The 15,628-nt window shown below is 36.9% G+C and overlaps 1 protein-coding gene, 1 long non-coding RNA gene and 1 pseudogene across 2 annotated transcripts; all 3 read right to left on the bottom strand.

Annotated features, from left to right (window-relative positions):
• Window positions 1-875: 875 nt before the first annotated feature.
• Window positions 876-1,839, bottom strand: LOC113286840. The gene is made up of 2 exons (XM_026535465.1): window positions 1,596-1,839; window positions 876-1,492 (listed from the first exon to the last, which is right to left on the bottom strand). The coding sequence occupies exons 1-2, from the start codon at window positions 1,740-1,742 to the stop codon at window positions 1,049-1,051; spliced, it is 591 nt and encodes a 196-aa protein (XP_026391250.1). The 5' UTR covers window positions 1,743-1,839; the 3' UTR covers window positions 876-1,048.
• Window positions 1,840-3,130: 1,291 nt separating this feature from the next.
• LOC113285392 lies at window positions 3,131-4,226 on the bottom strand. Its single transcript, XR_003328630.1, has 2 exons — window positions 3,781-4,226; window positions 3,131-3,670 (listed from the first exon to the last, which is right to left on the bottom strand). It is a non-coding gene; the product is annotated as an uncharacterized LOC113285392 (long non-coding RNA).
• Window positions 4,227-10,278: 6,052 nt separating this feature from the next.
• LOC113292194 lies at window positions 10,279-10,378 on the bottom strand (annotated as a pseudogene).
• Window positions 10,379-15,628: the final 5,250 nt, after the last annotated feature.

Genomic DNA, 15,628 nt, shown 5'->3' with positions numbered 1-15,628 from the left:
GTTAAAGCAGCACTTTCCTCAGCCAAATTAAGAACTTTTATCTTATTAGTCAGCTCCTCTTCTTGTTTCTTGACATGACCAAAAGTATTCTTGCTCCAGGATTTTAAGAAAAACATCAAATTTTGTAGCTTCCTAAATAATACATATCCAGGAGTGCCAGTATAACCCATAGCAATCCACCAAGATTCAATCAGTTTTACAAAATCAGGATGATTCAACCAAGGATTCTCAATTTTGAAGCTAGAACCAACTTTAACAGCTGAATATAATTCAAAAAGAATGGGATTATGATCAAAGATTGTTCTTACCAAAGATGTTTGAGTGGAATTACTAAATTCAGAATCAAAAGCAGTGCAAACCAAAACTCTGTCTTATCTGCAAAGCAAAGGATCATCATGTTTATTACTCCAAGTAAAAGAGCCTCCATTCAATGGCAAATCAATTAATTCCTGATCAGCTATGAAGTCCTATAAAAACTGCATATTCCTTGTGTCTGCACCAATCTTGTTTCTTTCCGCATCACTTCTTACTGAGTTGAAATCACCCATCAAACACCATGCCTCAGTAGAACAATTCCTTATTTCAGCCAAATCCTTCCAGAAAATCTCCCTTAAATTATAGTCACATGGAGAGTAAGTTTAAAAAGTTAATGGTCACCCACCCATGGGTGTTGAGGGCTGAGCCCCTCCATGAAGGGGTCAACTACAAGCCCGAATTACGAACCTGTACGAGTAGGTCGATTCAAAACCCCATATGAGTGAATGGTGGCTTAGTTTTTAAACCCCATTGAATCTGGCAACCTTTTGTTTAGGAAGATTTTTGGAACTAAACTACGACAAAATAGCTAGCAACAAAGAATATATGTTTAGTTACACAGACCAAAGGCAGCAGCGGTGCCACCGCATTCATTCAAGATTTCGATTCCAAAACCTTTCACAACCACGCGCAAAAGATAGACAAAATCCATATATGTATGTTCTTCTTATACAAAAAAACAGTAAAAGAAATTATAAGTAGAAATATCACCTATATTACGTTAATAAACCTTTTAATCAGCTTCTTGCAATCCATCCAAAACAACAGAACCACCCAACAATCCAACGGAACCAACAACAAACAAACCAGCAATCAAATCTTGAACAACCACAAGAGCTGTAGAATCATCGGGTACTAAAACAATCACTGAAATCGCAGCAACAAATAATGGAAGTGAAAGTGATGCTAATAGTGCAGGTGAAAGACTAGCAACATTCTCTAGTAAACTTAACAATCCAAATTCTTCAGCTTTTGATAATAAACCAAGTTTCTCAACTGATGATAATGTAATCCCTAATTCTTCAGCTTTAGATAATAAACCAGATTTCTCAACATTACTTAATAATTTCTTCTTTTCTATCTTCTTAAAAACATCAACTTCTAGTACTTCACTTCCTTCTGCAAATAACCCTGCTCCAAACCATTGTTTTTTCCATGTTGAATCATATTTGTTTACCTACATAAATCAAACACAACTGTTACTATTCAGGTTGAAAAATGAAGAGAAACATATTGAGTCTCTTATAGAAGTGAAGAAATTTAACCAAAAGTATGTTTACCTTCTTATTGGATGCCATGGCAACGATTCTGAGGGGTTTTCTGCATGGATTTGAGAATGGAGAGAAACGGGGAGTAGAGTGGGAGACAGTAGATTTGAAGTTCAGTAAATTAGCAGCAGTCTGAGTTGCTGATGTTGTTATTGCCATTGATGAATTTCTGAAAGCTTCTTCTCCTGTCTCTATTTTTTTATTGTCTTGAGTTTTTTTTTCTTTCTATCTAAATGGAGTGGTTGTGGTTGAACACGTTGAATGTAAAACAGCCAATCAAAAAACTCTTATTATCTTATTTCAAGAGCAGAAAGTTTTCAAGTCAAATGCTGTTGACCTGAAAATAAAATCTTACCTATTTGCTTGGACTAACTGCATATTTAGATTAAAACCGCTTAATTGACCGCGAGTTCAATCCTGTCGTCTATCACGTCCCTCACAATGAGGGGGACTTGTAAGAACGAGACGGACTATATATGGGATTGCGCCCGTAGATAGCATTTCTGAATTCAGATATATATGCATGACATGTTTGCTGCTTGTTCCTGTAAAGGCTGCATGGTATCTCTTTCTTTTTTCAATTAGAATCCAGGTCCGGGTATCAATTCAAAAATTACCTGAACTCTGAATGCTTGGATTTGGATTTGGATTAGATCTGTTGCGGCTTCAATCAAACTAGCACGATGTCGATAATTGAATACAAATTGTACGATACACAACTTGTACTATGAGTCTACGAGAAAAAAAATTGGTAGAAATAATAGTTGCAAGAGAGGAAAATGGAAAATCAATATAGTCAAAATAAAACCATACTTTTAATATATTACTAGATTTGTGCACGTGTTATGCATATATCCGGTTTTTTTTACTTTTTCTTTTAATTTGGTGTGCGCGGGGTTTCACCTCTTCCCGTGGCGATGTATTTTTTATTTGGTGTGCGATCGCCCAGCTTCGTGGAAAAGCATTTTTGATTTGGTGTGTGCGGGGCTGCGCCCCGCCCATGGCAATGCATTTTTTATTTAGTGTCCGCAGGGCTTTGCTCCGCCCCGTGGCAATGCATTGTTCATTTAGTGTGTGCAGGGCTTTTTCCTGCCCCTGGGCGATGCATTTTCTATTTGGTGTGCGCGGGACTTCACCCAGCTCCTTGAAAAGCATTTTTTATTTGGTGTGCCCGGGGCTTAGCCCCACCTCTGGCGATTTATTTTTCATTTGGTGTGCGCGGGGCTTCGCCCCGCCCCGTGGCGATGTATTTGGTGTGGCGGGGCAAATACATTATATAATTGGCATATTTAATTTGTTTTTTCCTTTTATTTTCACAGAAAATATGTGTAAAATATATGTGTATTTTTTTCCTTTATATATTCATATAATATGGAAAAAAAAAAGTCCAAATATAGTAGTTGCTCGATTTCCAAATTGTACTTGGACTTCCATAAAATTTCAAATACCGTAAGTTAGGTTTTCCTTTTATGTTTGTCATTTTTAAACTAATCATACTTAGCCAAGTGTCATCACCTAAATATGTCATGAATTCCAATTTGAATTTGGCTTCATTTTTTTAATGTTTTTCCTATTCTTTAACAAATTTAAACCAATTATACATTGCCAAGTGTCCTTACCGAAATACTCGTTTCACAAAACTCAAAAAAACCTAATTCGACCAATAGGAAGCGAGATTTTCATCACCACTCAACGTGGAGCTTTATTTGTCTAGACCTTTAAGTCTTTAGATACGTCTCACATGTCTCCTAATACATTTTCAGTCAATACATTACAACAACCATGACCAAAATTTGGATATTTCGGTTGCATACTTATATGACCAATGTGATAATGGAGACACGGGATAGCCAGAAAATAACAATATTTAGAGAGACAAGATAGTTTCCTAATTCATTTTATTTTTGCTGAAGAGCTAGGCATGGACTTAATCATGAGCATGCATGTTTGGAGCTAGCTAGTGTTCCGAACGTCGATGCTTTCAAAATCTCGTAAGTTTTCTAATGTGAATGTTTCGAGTTAATGCTTCTCCCCTCCTTGCACTTTTCGTGGTGCTTTGTAATTTTCCGAATGTGCATTCAAGTTACCTATAAGAAATATAGAAATCACAAAATTATGTCATCTGAGTAATGGAGTTAACATATTAATCAGAAGGAGAACATTAAAAATAAAAAAGAGGTAATGAGTTATTCAGTACTTTCTGGCAAGGTTCGTCCAACCGAGAGTTTGTAACTCACGCCTAACGCCGAACCAAGACAATAGTGAAAGCAAATTAAATAAGATGAATCACAGTTATTCATGCAACTATGGTATCCAGATGCTTGAGCTTTGTCCACGAAGAAGCTCGTCGATGCGATCAAAACCAACAGCACAACGCAGAATCTGTTCATGCTTGGTGCCATCTCTCTGATCTGACTCTCTGTTTCTTTTGTGATTGGAAAAGAAGGGGTACAAGAAAACACCACCGTAAGCGGGAATGAACAAGAACAAAGAAGATGCACCAGCCGGCCGGGAATCACCCACTCTTTGTTCTTTCTATCCTAGGCGTTAAGTTCTCCCTCTGTTATTAATTAATTTATAGCCTCAGAAGGCCATGCATTTGATGATTTTTATTGTTGATTTCAGATGAATGATTTGACATTAATTCAATTAATTGCTAATACAAGATAATGTCTGTTGGAAAAAAAATTTCAAACTAAATTTTGTCCATAAAATTGAGGAGAATAATTTGGCGTTTGGCTCGTAATTTTGGCACAGATTAGTGTTTGGATCGTACATTTGTCCATTGATGGATTTAGGACGCTGTACCGTAAGTCAACTGATAGGAAAAGTCAAACTGTTATCATTTGATTGTTAATGGAATAGGAGTGATACTAGCTTTACCGCCTATTTCGTAAAAGGCGCTGTGGGAAGGCGTTAGACGCGCACGAGACATAAAGGGGGCGCCTAACAATCCAAAAATGAAAAACAAAAAGTGATGAGGAGGTCTTCGTCAAAATCAAAATATAAATCTGACTTTTTTTTTATCTCAAAATTAAATTATATTTTATTTTTGGTTGTTCTTTCACTATTTTTATGAATTGGGCTACTATAAATGGTAATTTTCACTTTTCTCACAAAAAAACCAAGCCCAAACTTTTTAGGTTTCTTAAAACGATGTTATTTTTTCAAAATCGTGATTGCAATAATATCGAAGTTTAACTATTCCTTAAAAGTTCTCCACAACAACATTAATTGGTTTGAAAATAACTCAAGTTTTGATTCTTCTCTTACAGTTAATTTTCTAAAACTTCATAAGCATAGTTCTATAAAAAATTCTACGATGATGTTCTTTTACTTTTTTCAATCATGATTATATTAAATTGAGTATTCTTAAAATTCATCAATTATTTCATGGATTTTATTCCCTCCATCCCAAATTAGATGACCTAGTTAGTTTTAAATTTTGTCTCAAAATAGATGACATATATCATCAAACAATGGGATATTTCTAAAATTACGCTTTTAATTGATTATTATTAGTATAAGAAATATATATATAGTTTGATAGTCATGTTTATATTCGTTATGTAGTTGTTTTAATACGCTTTACGATGGTACAATGTTTACGAATATCCATTGAATAATTTGAAAGATAAATCATTTCTAAATTACTAGTAATTATCTCTAAGGATATAATTGTAAAAAATACTAAACAATTCTCCTCTCTCTTATTTTCCTTAAGAATTGTGCAAACGATAACTAGATCATCTAATTTGGACGGAGGGAGTATATAAATTTAGTTATAAAAATTATATAATTTACCTTTCTTTTATTTAGGGCTTTGATAATATATTCAACTAGTTTGGGATATATATAAAAAGGTCTCACATATTTGTCATCCACAATTTTTCTATTTGCCACCCCCATTAAAATTTCTGAAGTAATTCTATTTTATATTTTAATTTTTTCTATTTACAACCTACAAAAGTCAAATCGGTTTTGACTATATGAATTATCACTTTAATTATCGCCTTCTTCAACAATTCAGCATGTTAGAAGTTCGTCATATTCTAGAAAATCATGTATTCTGGCAAATATCGAAAGATTCCTCAATTAAAATCTGGGAAGATTCATGGGTTTCGAACCAGTTAACCCACTACTGCCTCAACCTGATAATGCTCCTTCGGAATATGTCAAAGTTACGGATCTTCTTATTCAGGGCACTTCTAATTGGAATGAACCTCTTATTGAGAGTATTTTTCCCTCAAATATAGCTGAGATTGTGAAGAATATTTATGTGTCTGAAGATGAAAAGGATACTCTTATTTGGACGTATACTCAGGCTGGCAAGTTCTCCACAAAATCTTGTTATAAAATTTTCGTAGATTCTATGCCTAATACTTCGATTGCTAGTGCTTATCCCTGGAAGAAACTTTGGTCTAAAAACTATATTGTGCCAAAGATACTGGTCTTTATATGGAAACTCTTGCATAATGGGCTGGCGGTGAAAGGAAACTTGAAAAGAATCAACAATTACATGGATGTCTCCTGTATTTTCTGCAATCATGAGGAGGAAACAGTGGTGCATCTCTTCTTCAACTGTCCTTGGGCGAAAACTATTTTTCTCAATGGTTATCCAGTTATTTCTTTTGATGATGTGGTTATGAATCCAGGAGACATTATTATTCAATGGATGGAGAACAATATAAGATGTATTCACGACTGGGGTTTGTATTCTTTGGAATATCTGGAAGATGAGAAATAATATGGTTTTCTCAAATGCTTCTTTCTCAACAGGTACGATATTAAAATTAGCTTCTGCTGATATAAATTTGTGTACTCAACCAATCTCGTCAGCTAGTCAACCTCAATCTTCTCAGTGGATCCCTCCTGAACCTGATTTCATAAAAGTGAATGTGGACGGCGCTTTCATTCCAAACAAAGGAGCGGCTGGTATTGTTGCTCAAGATAGTGCGCGGATTTATTGTGGTTGTGCTACAACCAACTTCCCCTTTAATGACAGAAACCCATGCAGTGATTTTGGGTATCAATATGGCTAGAAGATACAACTTCTCCAAGATCATAATTGAAGATGATGCTTCAAACGTGACCAAAGCAATCGTAGGAGATGTCCAAGATATTCCTTGGAGTAGTAGAGCATTGGTAATGAAAATTAGGGAACTTGCAGAATATTGTTGGAAGTTAAGATCAATCGAGACTATTGGAGATGCAACAAAGTTAGGAAACCAAGTTTTACTTGGTTGTTACGTTTTAATAGCCTGTCTAAAATGTTATGGAAGTTTGCTTAGCTATACTTGCAAGCTACGTCTGTTCATTTATTTAGTAGTTTGTTTATCTAGGAAGTTAGTGATAGACACATTTATGTGTCTATTTTGGTCTCAATTATGTGTTTTATTAGTGATAGATTTTATAGTTATTTGATTATTTTATGTCTTTGTAGGTATTTTGAAGAAATAAACATTTTTGGAAAATTCGGCTCGAAAAGTTGCTAAAGGCACCTCCGGAGAACACCTGTTATTCGGACCCCCATTTTAGATAAGGGGTAACTTGTTGATAAGGGGAACCTCACCGTTGTTTGCACCTCAGACCTATTATTTACACCCACGGCTAAGGGAACCCTACTCTGGATAGGGGATTACCTTTCTTCACGGCTTAAAGGACAAGATTTTGGCGGGAAATTGAGTTAGAAAAGTTTAGTCGTAGCAAACTTCCCTGGATCCGTTTCTGTTGAATATTTGTCGGATTTTCTTGTTGGATTAGGTTCATATGGGCTTGTTAATCCCAAATAGGGATGGTATGTGATTCATAGTTGGAAAACAAGCAAGTTTCCATGGTTATCTCGTTAAATCAGGGAGGTATTTGTTTTCGGATTTTATTTCATTCTTGGAGTATACTTCCCATATTATTTATTCCTCTATCTATGGAAATAATTTAGATGAGCACAAAATACGCGTAGGGTGAAGAAAAAGAGAGTTACGTGGGTTTTGGATTAAAGCAAGGCTTGGAGAGTATCACGGGATTTGGTTGAATACATAGAAGTTACCGGTTGGAGATAAGGGAATATTGGTAGTTGTTTGATTCGATATTACCCTTGAGAGAGTCTGGGACGTTGGATTATACTTGGAAGACGCATGAAAAGCAAAACAGGGAGTGTTTGAACCCGCATATGAGGATATGGAAAGAATAGATAAAACCCGTAACTTTGGCAAAAAGAAAAAGGAGATTTCTTGGCGATTAAATCGACTAGTGGGTGTATAAAAGGGTTATGAGAGTCCGAGAAAGAGGTGTCAGGATTTATAGGAGAATAGAGAGCTCCAGAGATTGAGTTGCAGGAAAAATACAATATTTTGCTGCTGCTGCTAAAGAGGAAGAACATTGATGCACAAGCAACTGTCGCAGCAAACTATCGTTGTTTCACAGCAGTACCTATGTGTCGTTCATCACAGCGGTTGCATTAGGTCTTTATCTACTATTTCTCCCTGTAACAGTGATGCTGCAACACCAACAAACTGTTTCGAATCGTCTGTATTATCACTTTTCATCTTTTTAATCATCTTTTGAGCCATAAACAATTATTTTGAGATCATGATTAATATGAGGAGCTAAACCCCATTGCTGAGGCGATAGAGGAAGCTATTTTTCCAACAAAAAGCGGTACAATCTATTTTATTTAATTTATTGCAATTATTATTATGATTAATTGGCTTGAACTATTATTGAATATGATTTTTATTTGAGTGATTGTGATCTATTTTCATGGAGTATGCTTAGTTTATAAACTCTTGATGCTTCATACTTGGTATTTACAATTATTACTTTTGAAAATCTATTAGTTTCAATATTTTAGAATCAAATTAAACGAGATAATTGCATGAATATAAATATTTGGACCAAATCACTTTGAACTTGGAAAATAGTGGAATCTTAGCCTCAGTGTTCTTTTAATATTGATACCAACTTTGTCAGTGTTTGTTATAATTATTAGCGAGTTTTCTATTTAGTTTTGAATTTAAGTCTAAAGTTATCCTTCACAAGTTCGAGAATCGAATCACTTTTTACCACTATCTATAAATCACATAAATTTTTGGCACCGCCGACGCGGACTTGTTTTTAGGGTTTTAGATTTATTATTTTATTTATTTATTTTTTTTGTTATTATTTTTGTACTTTTTTTATGTTTTTGGGTATTTATCTTGTGTCTACAGGTTCTGGATCATAAAGAAAATTGAGCCAAAGAGTTTGGTGATTTCATAAAGACTTGGAGCTAAAGATTAAAGCAAAAAGAACAGAAAAGAAGACAATTTTAGTTTAGGGTTTGTTTATTTTCTTTTAGAAAAAAAAACTGTATTAGGGTTTATTATTTTTGTAATTTTTCTTTTCTTTTTGGACTTTTGGACTTTGGGACATTATTTTTTTATTACCTTACGGAAGGGTACTTTAAATATAAACTGTTTGCAGAGAAGGAGGACAATTACGATATTGTCTCTGCACCTTGGGTTCGTACACTTGACATCGGAGTCAGTGGCCCGAGTCGACTACAACCGATTCATCCCCCATCTGGAACGAGAGGTAAGATTATAAACACTCGCGAATCCCCTGTCAGCGAGTTACTGGACTCCTTCGTATGCATATATGTTGACGACTGAATACAGACATTTATTTTTCTATTAAAGGGCAAGGCCTGGCCATACAAGATAAGGGTTCGGATTTCATCACCGTTCTCTTCTTGCCCGCTTTAGGAACATGTAACCTATGCGAACCTAAGCATAAAATTTTGACTAGAACGAGACCGATAGGGTAACGAGCTTAACAGGAAAGTCATTCGAAAAATATTGGTTACTCTTTTAAGCATACTTCGAAGTTCTTGACGGTTTCTGTAAGTTGAATGTGTGACTGCGTCGCCTTGTAATACCGGTGAGGCCTTGGGTATCAAATCTCCACCGAGCTTCCCTCGCCTCTATTCAACTTACTTTAACTCGGATTGATTCCAGAGGGGTTTGCTTAAATTGTAACGAATTCCCGTTCGAAGGATTAGAAGATGGTCTAGAAACAATCTAAGTGGAGCCATCATGCTTTTTGTTTGCTAGAAATCAATAGGTTTGATTTTGTTGATTCGTCCTTGATCTGTGTTTGCTTACCCTTCCAATTTAGAAAATTCTATTGTATGCCTGAACGTAAAAGAGAGGCACTAGGTAGATTTGTTAAAAAGAAACCTGGTAGTTCTAAGCGTCTCGATTACCTTAATCTAGAGAGTACGACTTTTGAAGAGTCTGTTTTTGAACGTCCTTTGACTGAGGAGAGAATCCATGTTGCTCCGATAGCGCCAGAAATGGCAACTTGAAAGCTTTGTTGAATCCAACTAGGACTACTCGTCCCTCATGTATCAGGTTAGATGAGACGGAAGCAACTTATGAACTTAAACCTGGGACCTTACAGCTGTTCCCAATCTTTTTAGGGAAAGAAAATGAAAACCCCTATTTCCATGTTAGGGACTTTGAGGAAATTTGTAGTACCCTCAGGATTAGAAAACTAGATGATGATGCTTTGAAACTTAGGTTATTCCCCTTTTCCCTGAAAGATAAAGCTAAATCGTGGCTATATAGTTTGGCTTCCGGGTCAATCGAAACGTATGAACAACTTACATCTTCCTTTTTGAACAAATTTTTCCCTAGGCACAAAACATCGTCTATTAGGACGCAAATCTGCACATTTTCTCAACAGGAGAGAGAAACTTTGTATAGGTATTTGGAAAGGTTCAATGATTTATTAGCCCAATGTCCTCATCATGGTTTAGAGAAGGTTAGGTTAGTTCAGATCCTTTATGAGGGTTTAGATTATCCCACCACAACCACAGTAGAATCTATGTGTACTAGTGGATTTGAGAACCAAACAGTTGATGACGCGATGAAATATTTGCATGAAGTCGCCGAAAAGACCCAACAATGGGAAAGTAGTAGGGGACCCCAGAAAACAATTCTTCTCGGCAGAGGAAACGTTAATAGGGTAGAAGGAGGCTATGAAAAAAGATTAGAAGCTTTAGAAGTGGGTAACACTAATGGTAGATTGGAGCCTTTTTGGGAAGGCCAGAATAATGAAGAGCAAGCCAATGCTCTATATAATAACACTAGGTTTGATAATCGTCAGAAGTTTGACCCATATTCAAAAACCTATAATCCTGGTTGGAGAAACCATCCGAACTTTTCATGGTCTAAGGGCCAGAGTCAGGGTCAGTCTAATAATTCTAATGCTCCCCCAGGTTTTGGTTACACTAGGAATACATCAGGCCCAGAAAATAAAACGACTAGCTTAGAGGAATCTATTAAGATATTAGCAAAAACTAAGGAAATGTTAGCACAGAGCCATGTTAGTTTTCAACAGGAAACCAAGCAGAATTTTCAAACTAATGCTCAGAGCCTTGCTAAGTTAGAACTTCAAGTCAGCCAAATAGCTAAGACCTTAAGTGAGAGAGATAATGGTAGGTTCCTTAGTCAGACTAATCCCAATCCTAGAGGAGTTCATGAAGTAGGTACAAAACCATCGAATCAATTGAATGCTATTAGAACCCTTAGGAGTGGTAGAATAGTAGACAATCAGGTAACCATGCCCGATAGTGAACATATTGTAGTTCACCCCTCAGGACCACTAGCTAAGGAAACTGATAAAATTTCTGATGATGCCAACTCAGTTCCTAAGAGGTCTGATTCTGTGCCTAGAGCCCCATTTCCTCAGCTATTAGCACCAACAAAGAAGGAATCGAACTTTAATGACATATTGGAGGTTTTTAGGCAAGTTACCATAAACCTTCCTTTATTACATGCAATTAGGCAAATTCCTGCTTATGCCAAGTTCCTTAAGGATATGTGTACGCGAAAGCGAAAACTTAGCATCCATAAGAAAGCTTTTTTAGCTAGTCACGTAAGTTCAATTATTCAAAACACTACAACTCCAAAGTACAAAGACCCAGGTTCCCCTACCATTTCTTGTACAATAGGTAAACACCGGGTAGAAAAATCTTTACTTGACTTAGGAGCCAGTGTGAACCTACTTCCGTACCATGTACTTACAGCTAGGACTTGGTGAAATGAAACCTACTCAGATAACACTGCAGTTAGCTGATAGGTCTGTTAAAATTCCTCGAGGTGTTATTGAGGATGTCCTTATTGAGGTCGACAAGTTTATCTATCCAGTGGATTTCGTGGTCCTAGATACTACCAACCTGTCCCTGACCCAGAGAACCAGATACCTGTGATTTTAGGTCGCCCGTTTTTAGCTACGTCGAATGCGATCATTAACTGTCGAAATGGTGTGATGAATTTATCTTTTGGTAATATGACTATAGAGATGAACATTTTTAATGTCAGTAAGCTACCTTATGAGCTAGATGACACATGTGTTGAAGAGGTGAACATGATAGAAGCCTTAGTTCAGAAGTCATTACCAAACATTTTATTTGAAGACCCATTAGAAAGTTGTCTATCCCATTTTGGTTTAGATTTTGATGACGATAGCACTATTGAACAAGTGAATGCTCTATTAGATTCTACCCCTGTGTTAGACACTGATAGATGGAAAGCTAGGTTCGAACCGTTACCAGTTTCTGAGACTACCCTAATTCCTTCTTTAGAAGACCCCCAAAGTTGGACCTTAAACCACTACCCGATACTCTAAAGTATGTGTTTTTAGGCCCATCTGAGACTTTACCTGTGATTGTAGCTTCCGATTTGGATAGTGATCAGGAAAGTAGGCTAGTAAAAGTACTTCAAGACAATAAGGAAGCTTTAGGGTGGACTATAGCAGACATTAAGGGTATAAGTCCTACTGTGTGTATGCATCAGATTCATTTAGAGGAAGACTCCAAACCTTCTAGGGAGATGCAACGTCGACTGAACCCTAACATGAAAGAGGTAGTTCGAAAAGAGGTGCTTAAGTTGTTAGATGCGGGTATTATTTACCCAATTTCAGACAGTAAGTGGGTCAGCCCTGTTCAGGTTGTCCCCAAGAAATCAGGTATCACTGTAGTCCAGAATGATAATAATGAATTAATCCCAACCCGAGTGACCACGGGATGGCGTGTGTGTATTGACTATAGGAAATTGAACAAGGTCACAAGGAAGGATCACTTTCCCCTTCCTTTTATCGACCAAATGCTAGAGCGATTAGCTGGACATAGTCATTGCTTCTTAGATGGCTACTCCGGTTATAATCAGATCGTTATTGCCCCAGAAGACCAAGAGAAAACCACTTTTACCTGTCCCTTTGGTACCTTTGCGTATAGACGCATGCCTTTCGGGTTATGTAATGCCCCTGCGACTTTTCAGCGTTGTATGATGAGCATATTTTCTGATATGGTAGAACGGTTTTTAGAGGTCTTTATGGATGATTTTTCAGTTTGGTTCATCTTTTGATGAGTGCTTGCATCATTTGACATTAGTGTTGACTAGGTGTAAGGAAAAGAATTTAGTGCTTAATTGGGAAAAATGCCATTTCATGGTTGAATCAGGAATTGTCTTAGGGCACATCGTTTCTTCAAAGGGTATAGAGGTAGACAAAGCCAAAATTGACCTTATTAAGACTCTACAGGTCCCAAAAACCGTAAAAGATATTAGGTCATTCTTAGGGCATGCAGGTTTTTACCGTCGATTCATTAAGGATTTTAGCTTGATTTCTAGACCTCTTTGCAATTTGCTTGCAAAAGATGTTAAGTTTGTCTTTGATGATGCTTGCTTAAAGGCTTTTGATAAGCTTAAAACTTTACTCACTACTGCCCCGATAGTCCAGGCACCTAACTGGAACCTACCCTTTGAAATTATGTGTGATGCTTCAGATTATGCTATAGGCGTTGTGCTAGGTCAGCGAGAAAACAAATTACTCCATGTGATTTACTATGCTAGCAAAACTCTGAATGATGCCCAAATGAACTATACAACTACCGAGAAGGAATTGCTAGCCATCGTGTTTGCCTTGGATAAGTTTAGATCCTATTTATTAGGTTCTAAGATCGTAATCTATACTGATCATGCTGCTTTGAAATACCTTTTGTCTAAGAAGGATACCAAACCTAGATTGATTAGATGGATCCTTTTGTTACAAGAATTTTGTCCAGACATTAGAGACAAAAAGGGTGCAGAGAATGTAGTAGCAGACCACTTGTCTAGGCTAGTTGTTAGTTCCCCTAATAATTCCCTTCCTATAAGGGATAGTTTTCCTGATGAACAATTGTTCTCTGTTTCCCAATCACCTTGGTATGCAAATATAGTGAATTATCTTGTTACTGGTCGAATGCCTCAACATTGGGGTAAGCAAGATCGTTCTAGGTTTTTAGCCGAGGTTAAGCATTCTTTTGGGACGATCCTTATCTGTTTAAGTATTGTCCGGACCAGATTATTAGGAGATGTGTATCTGAGAGTGACCAGTCTAGTATTATCTCCTTTTGTCATGAACATGCATGTGGGGGTCATTTTAGTGCTAAGAAGACTGCTGCTAAGATTTTGCAGTGTGGATTTTACTGGCCTTCGTTGTTTAAAGATTCCCATAGTCATTGTGTTTCTTGTGAGCGTTGCCAGAAGTTAGGAACCATTTCCCGTAGAAATATGATGCCTTTGAACCCTATTTTAGTGATTGAGGTCTTTGATGTGTGGGGCATTGATTTTATGGGTCCATTTCCTATTTCGTTTGGTTATCTTTACATACTTGTCGCTGTAGACTATGTGTCTAAGTGGGTTGAGGCGGTTCCGTGTAAAACAAATGACCACAGGGTCGTAGTCCAGTTTTTGAAAGAGAATATACTTACACGTTTTGGTACGCCGCGAGCTATAATTAGTGATGGAGGTTCACACTTTTGTAATAGACCGTTTGCTCTTTTAATGAAACAATACGGTATTACCCATAAAGTAGCAACCCCATATCACCCTCAGACTAGTGGTCAGGTAGAGGTTTCCAATAGGGAAATTAAACGTATTCTAGAGAAAACAGTTAATCCAAATAGGAAAGACTGGTCGTCGAGGCTTACTGATGCCTTATGGGCTTACCGTACTGCGTTTAAGACACCCATTGGAATGTCACCTTATCGTTTAGTATTTTGCAAGGCATGTCACCTGCCTGTTGAGTTAGAGCATCGAGCCTATTAGGCTATTAAGAACTTAAACTTTTCACTTGACAAGGCAGGAGCTCAAAGAAAGCTCCATCTCAATGAGTTGGACGAGATTCGTAGTGATGCATACGATAGTGCTAAGGAGTATAAGAACAAAATGAAACTTGTGCATGATAGGAATATTTTACGAAAGTCATTTTCTCCAGGTCAAAAAGTTCTTCTATATGACACTCGGTTGCATCTATTCCCCGGGAAGTTGCGCTCTCGATGGACCGGTCCTTTTGTGGTCCATACTGTTTTTTCTCATGGCGCTGTTGAGATTGAGACACCAAATGGTGGTAGTTCTTCGAAGGTTAACGCTCAGCGATTGAAGCCCTTTATAGAGCATTTTCCTACAGGTGATGTTGAGGAGGTCCTTCTGGAGGACCCTGTTTACCTTGATTAACCATCGAGGCGATTTTGTATGTTGTATATTATTTATGTAGGTTTTTGGTTACACTTCACTCAGGTACTATCTTTCCGACTTCTCTCTTTACTATTTCCTCATGTTACTTATATTTTTGGTACTGTTCTTTAATTAGAAACGTTGAGGACAATGTTAGATTTAAGTTTAGGGGTGGGGTAGAACTTTTTGTTACCTTTTCGTTGCAATAAATAAAATCCATAGCCTAGAAATTTATCCTTATTAAGGATGGCACTACCCAATCTAAGTGGATGGAAGCACTTTGGTTGTAGAGTTGAGGGACCAATCTGATTAGATGGAAACATCTAAAGAGTCTATTCATAAAAGCACAGAGCTCAGGTGTTAGAAATAACATGGTAGTTTCGCCATGTCTCATTGAGTCCTTTTCACTTCTATTTTTATTTTTAAAATATGTATCTCTAAGTGATTAGGTGGGGCTCACGATTCAAGTTGTTACCATTACTAGGGTGAAATAGAGTGATTGAGATA

This window comes from Papaver somniferum, chromosome 6 (assembly GCF_003573695.1).
Source record: "Papaver somniferum cultivar HN1 chromosome 6, ASM357369v1, whole genome shotgun sequence".
Taxonomy (NCBI): domain Eukaryota; kingdom Viridiplantae; phylum Streptophyta; class Magnoliopsida; order Ranunculales; family Papaveraceae; genus Papaver; species Papaver somniferum.
Note: the sequence above shows the minus strand (reverse complement) of the source record. Positions and strands in the feature narration are given on the sequence as shown.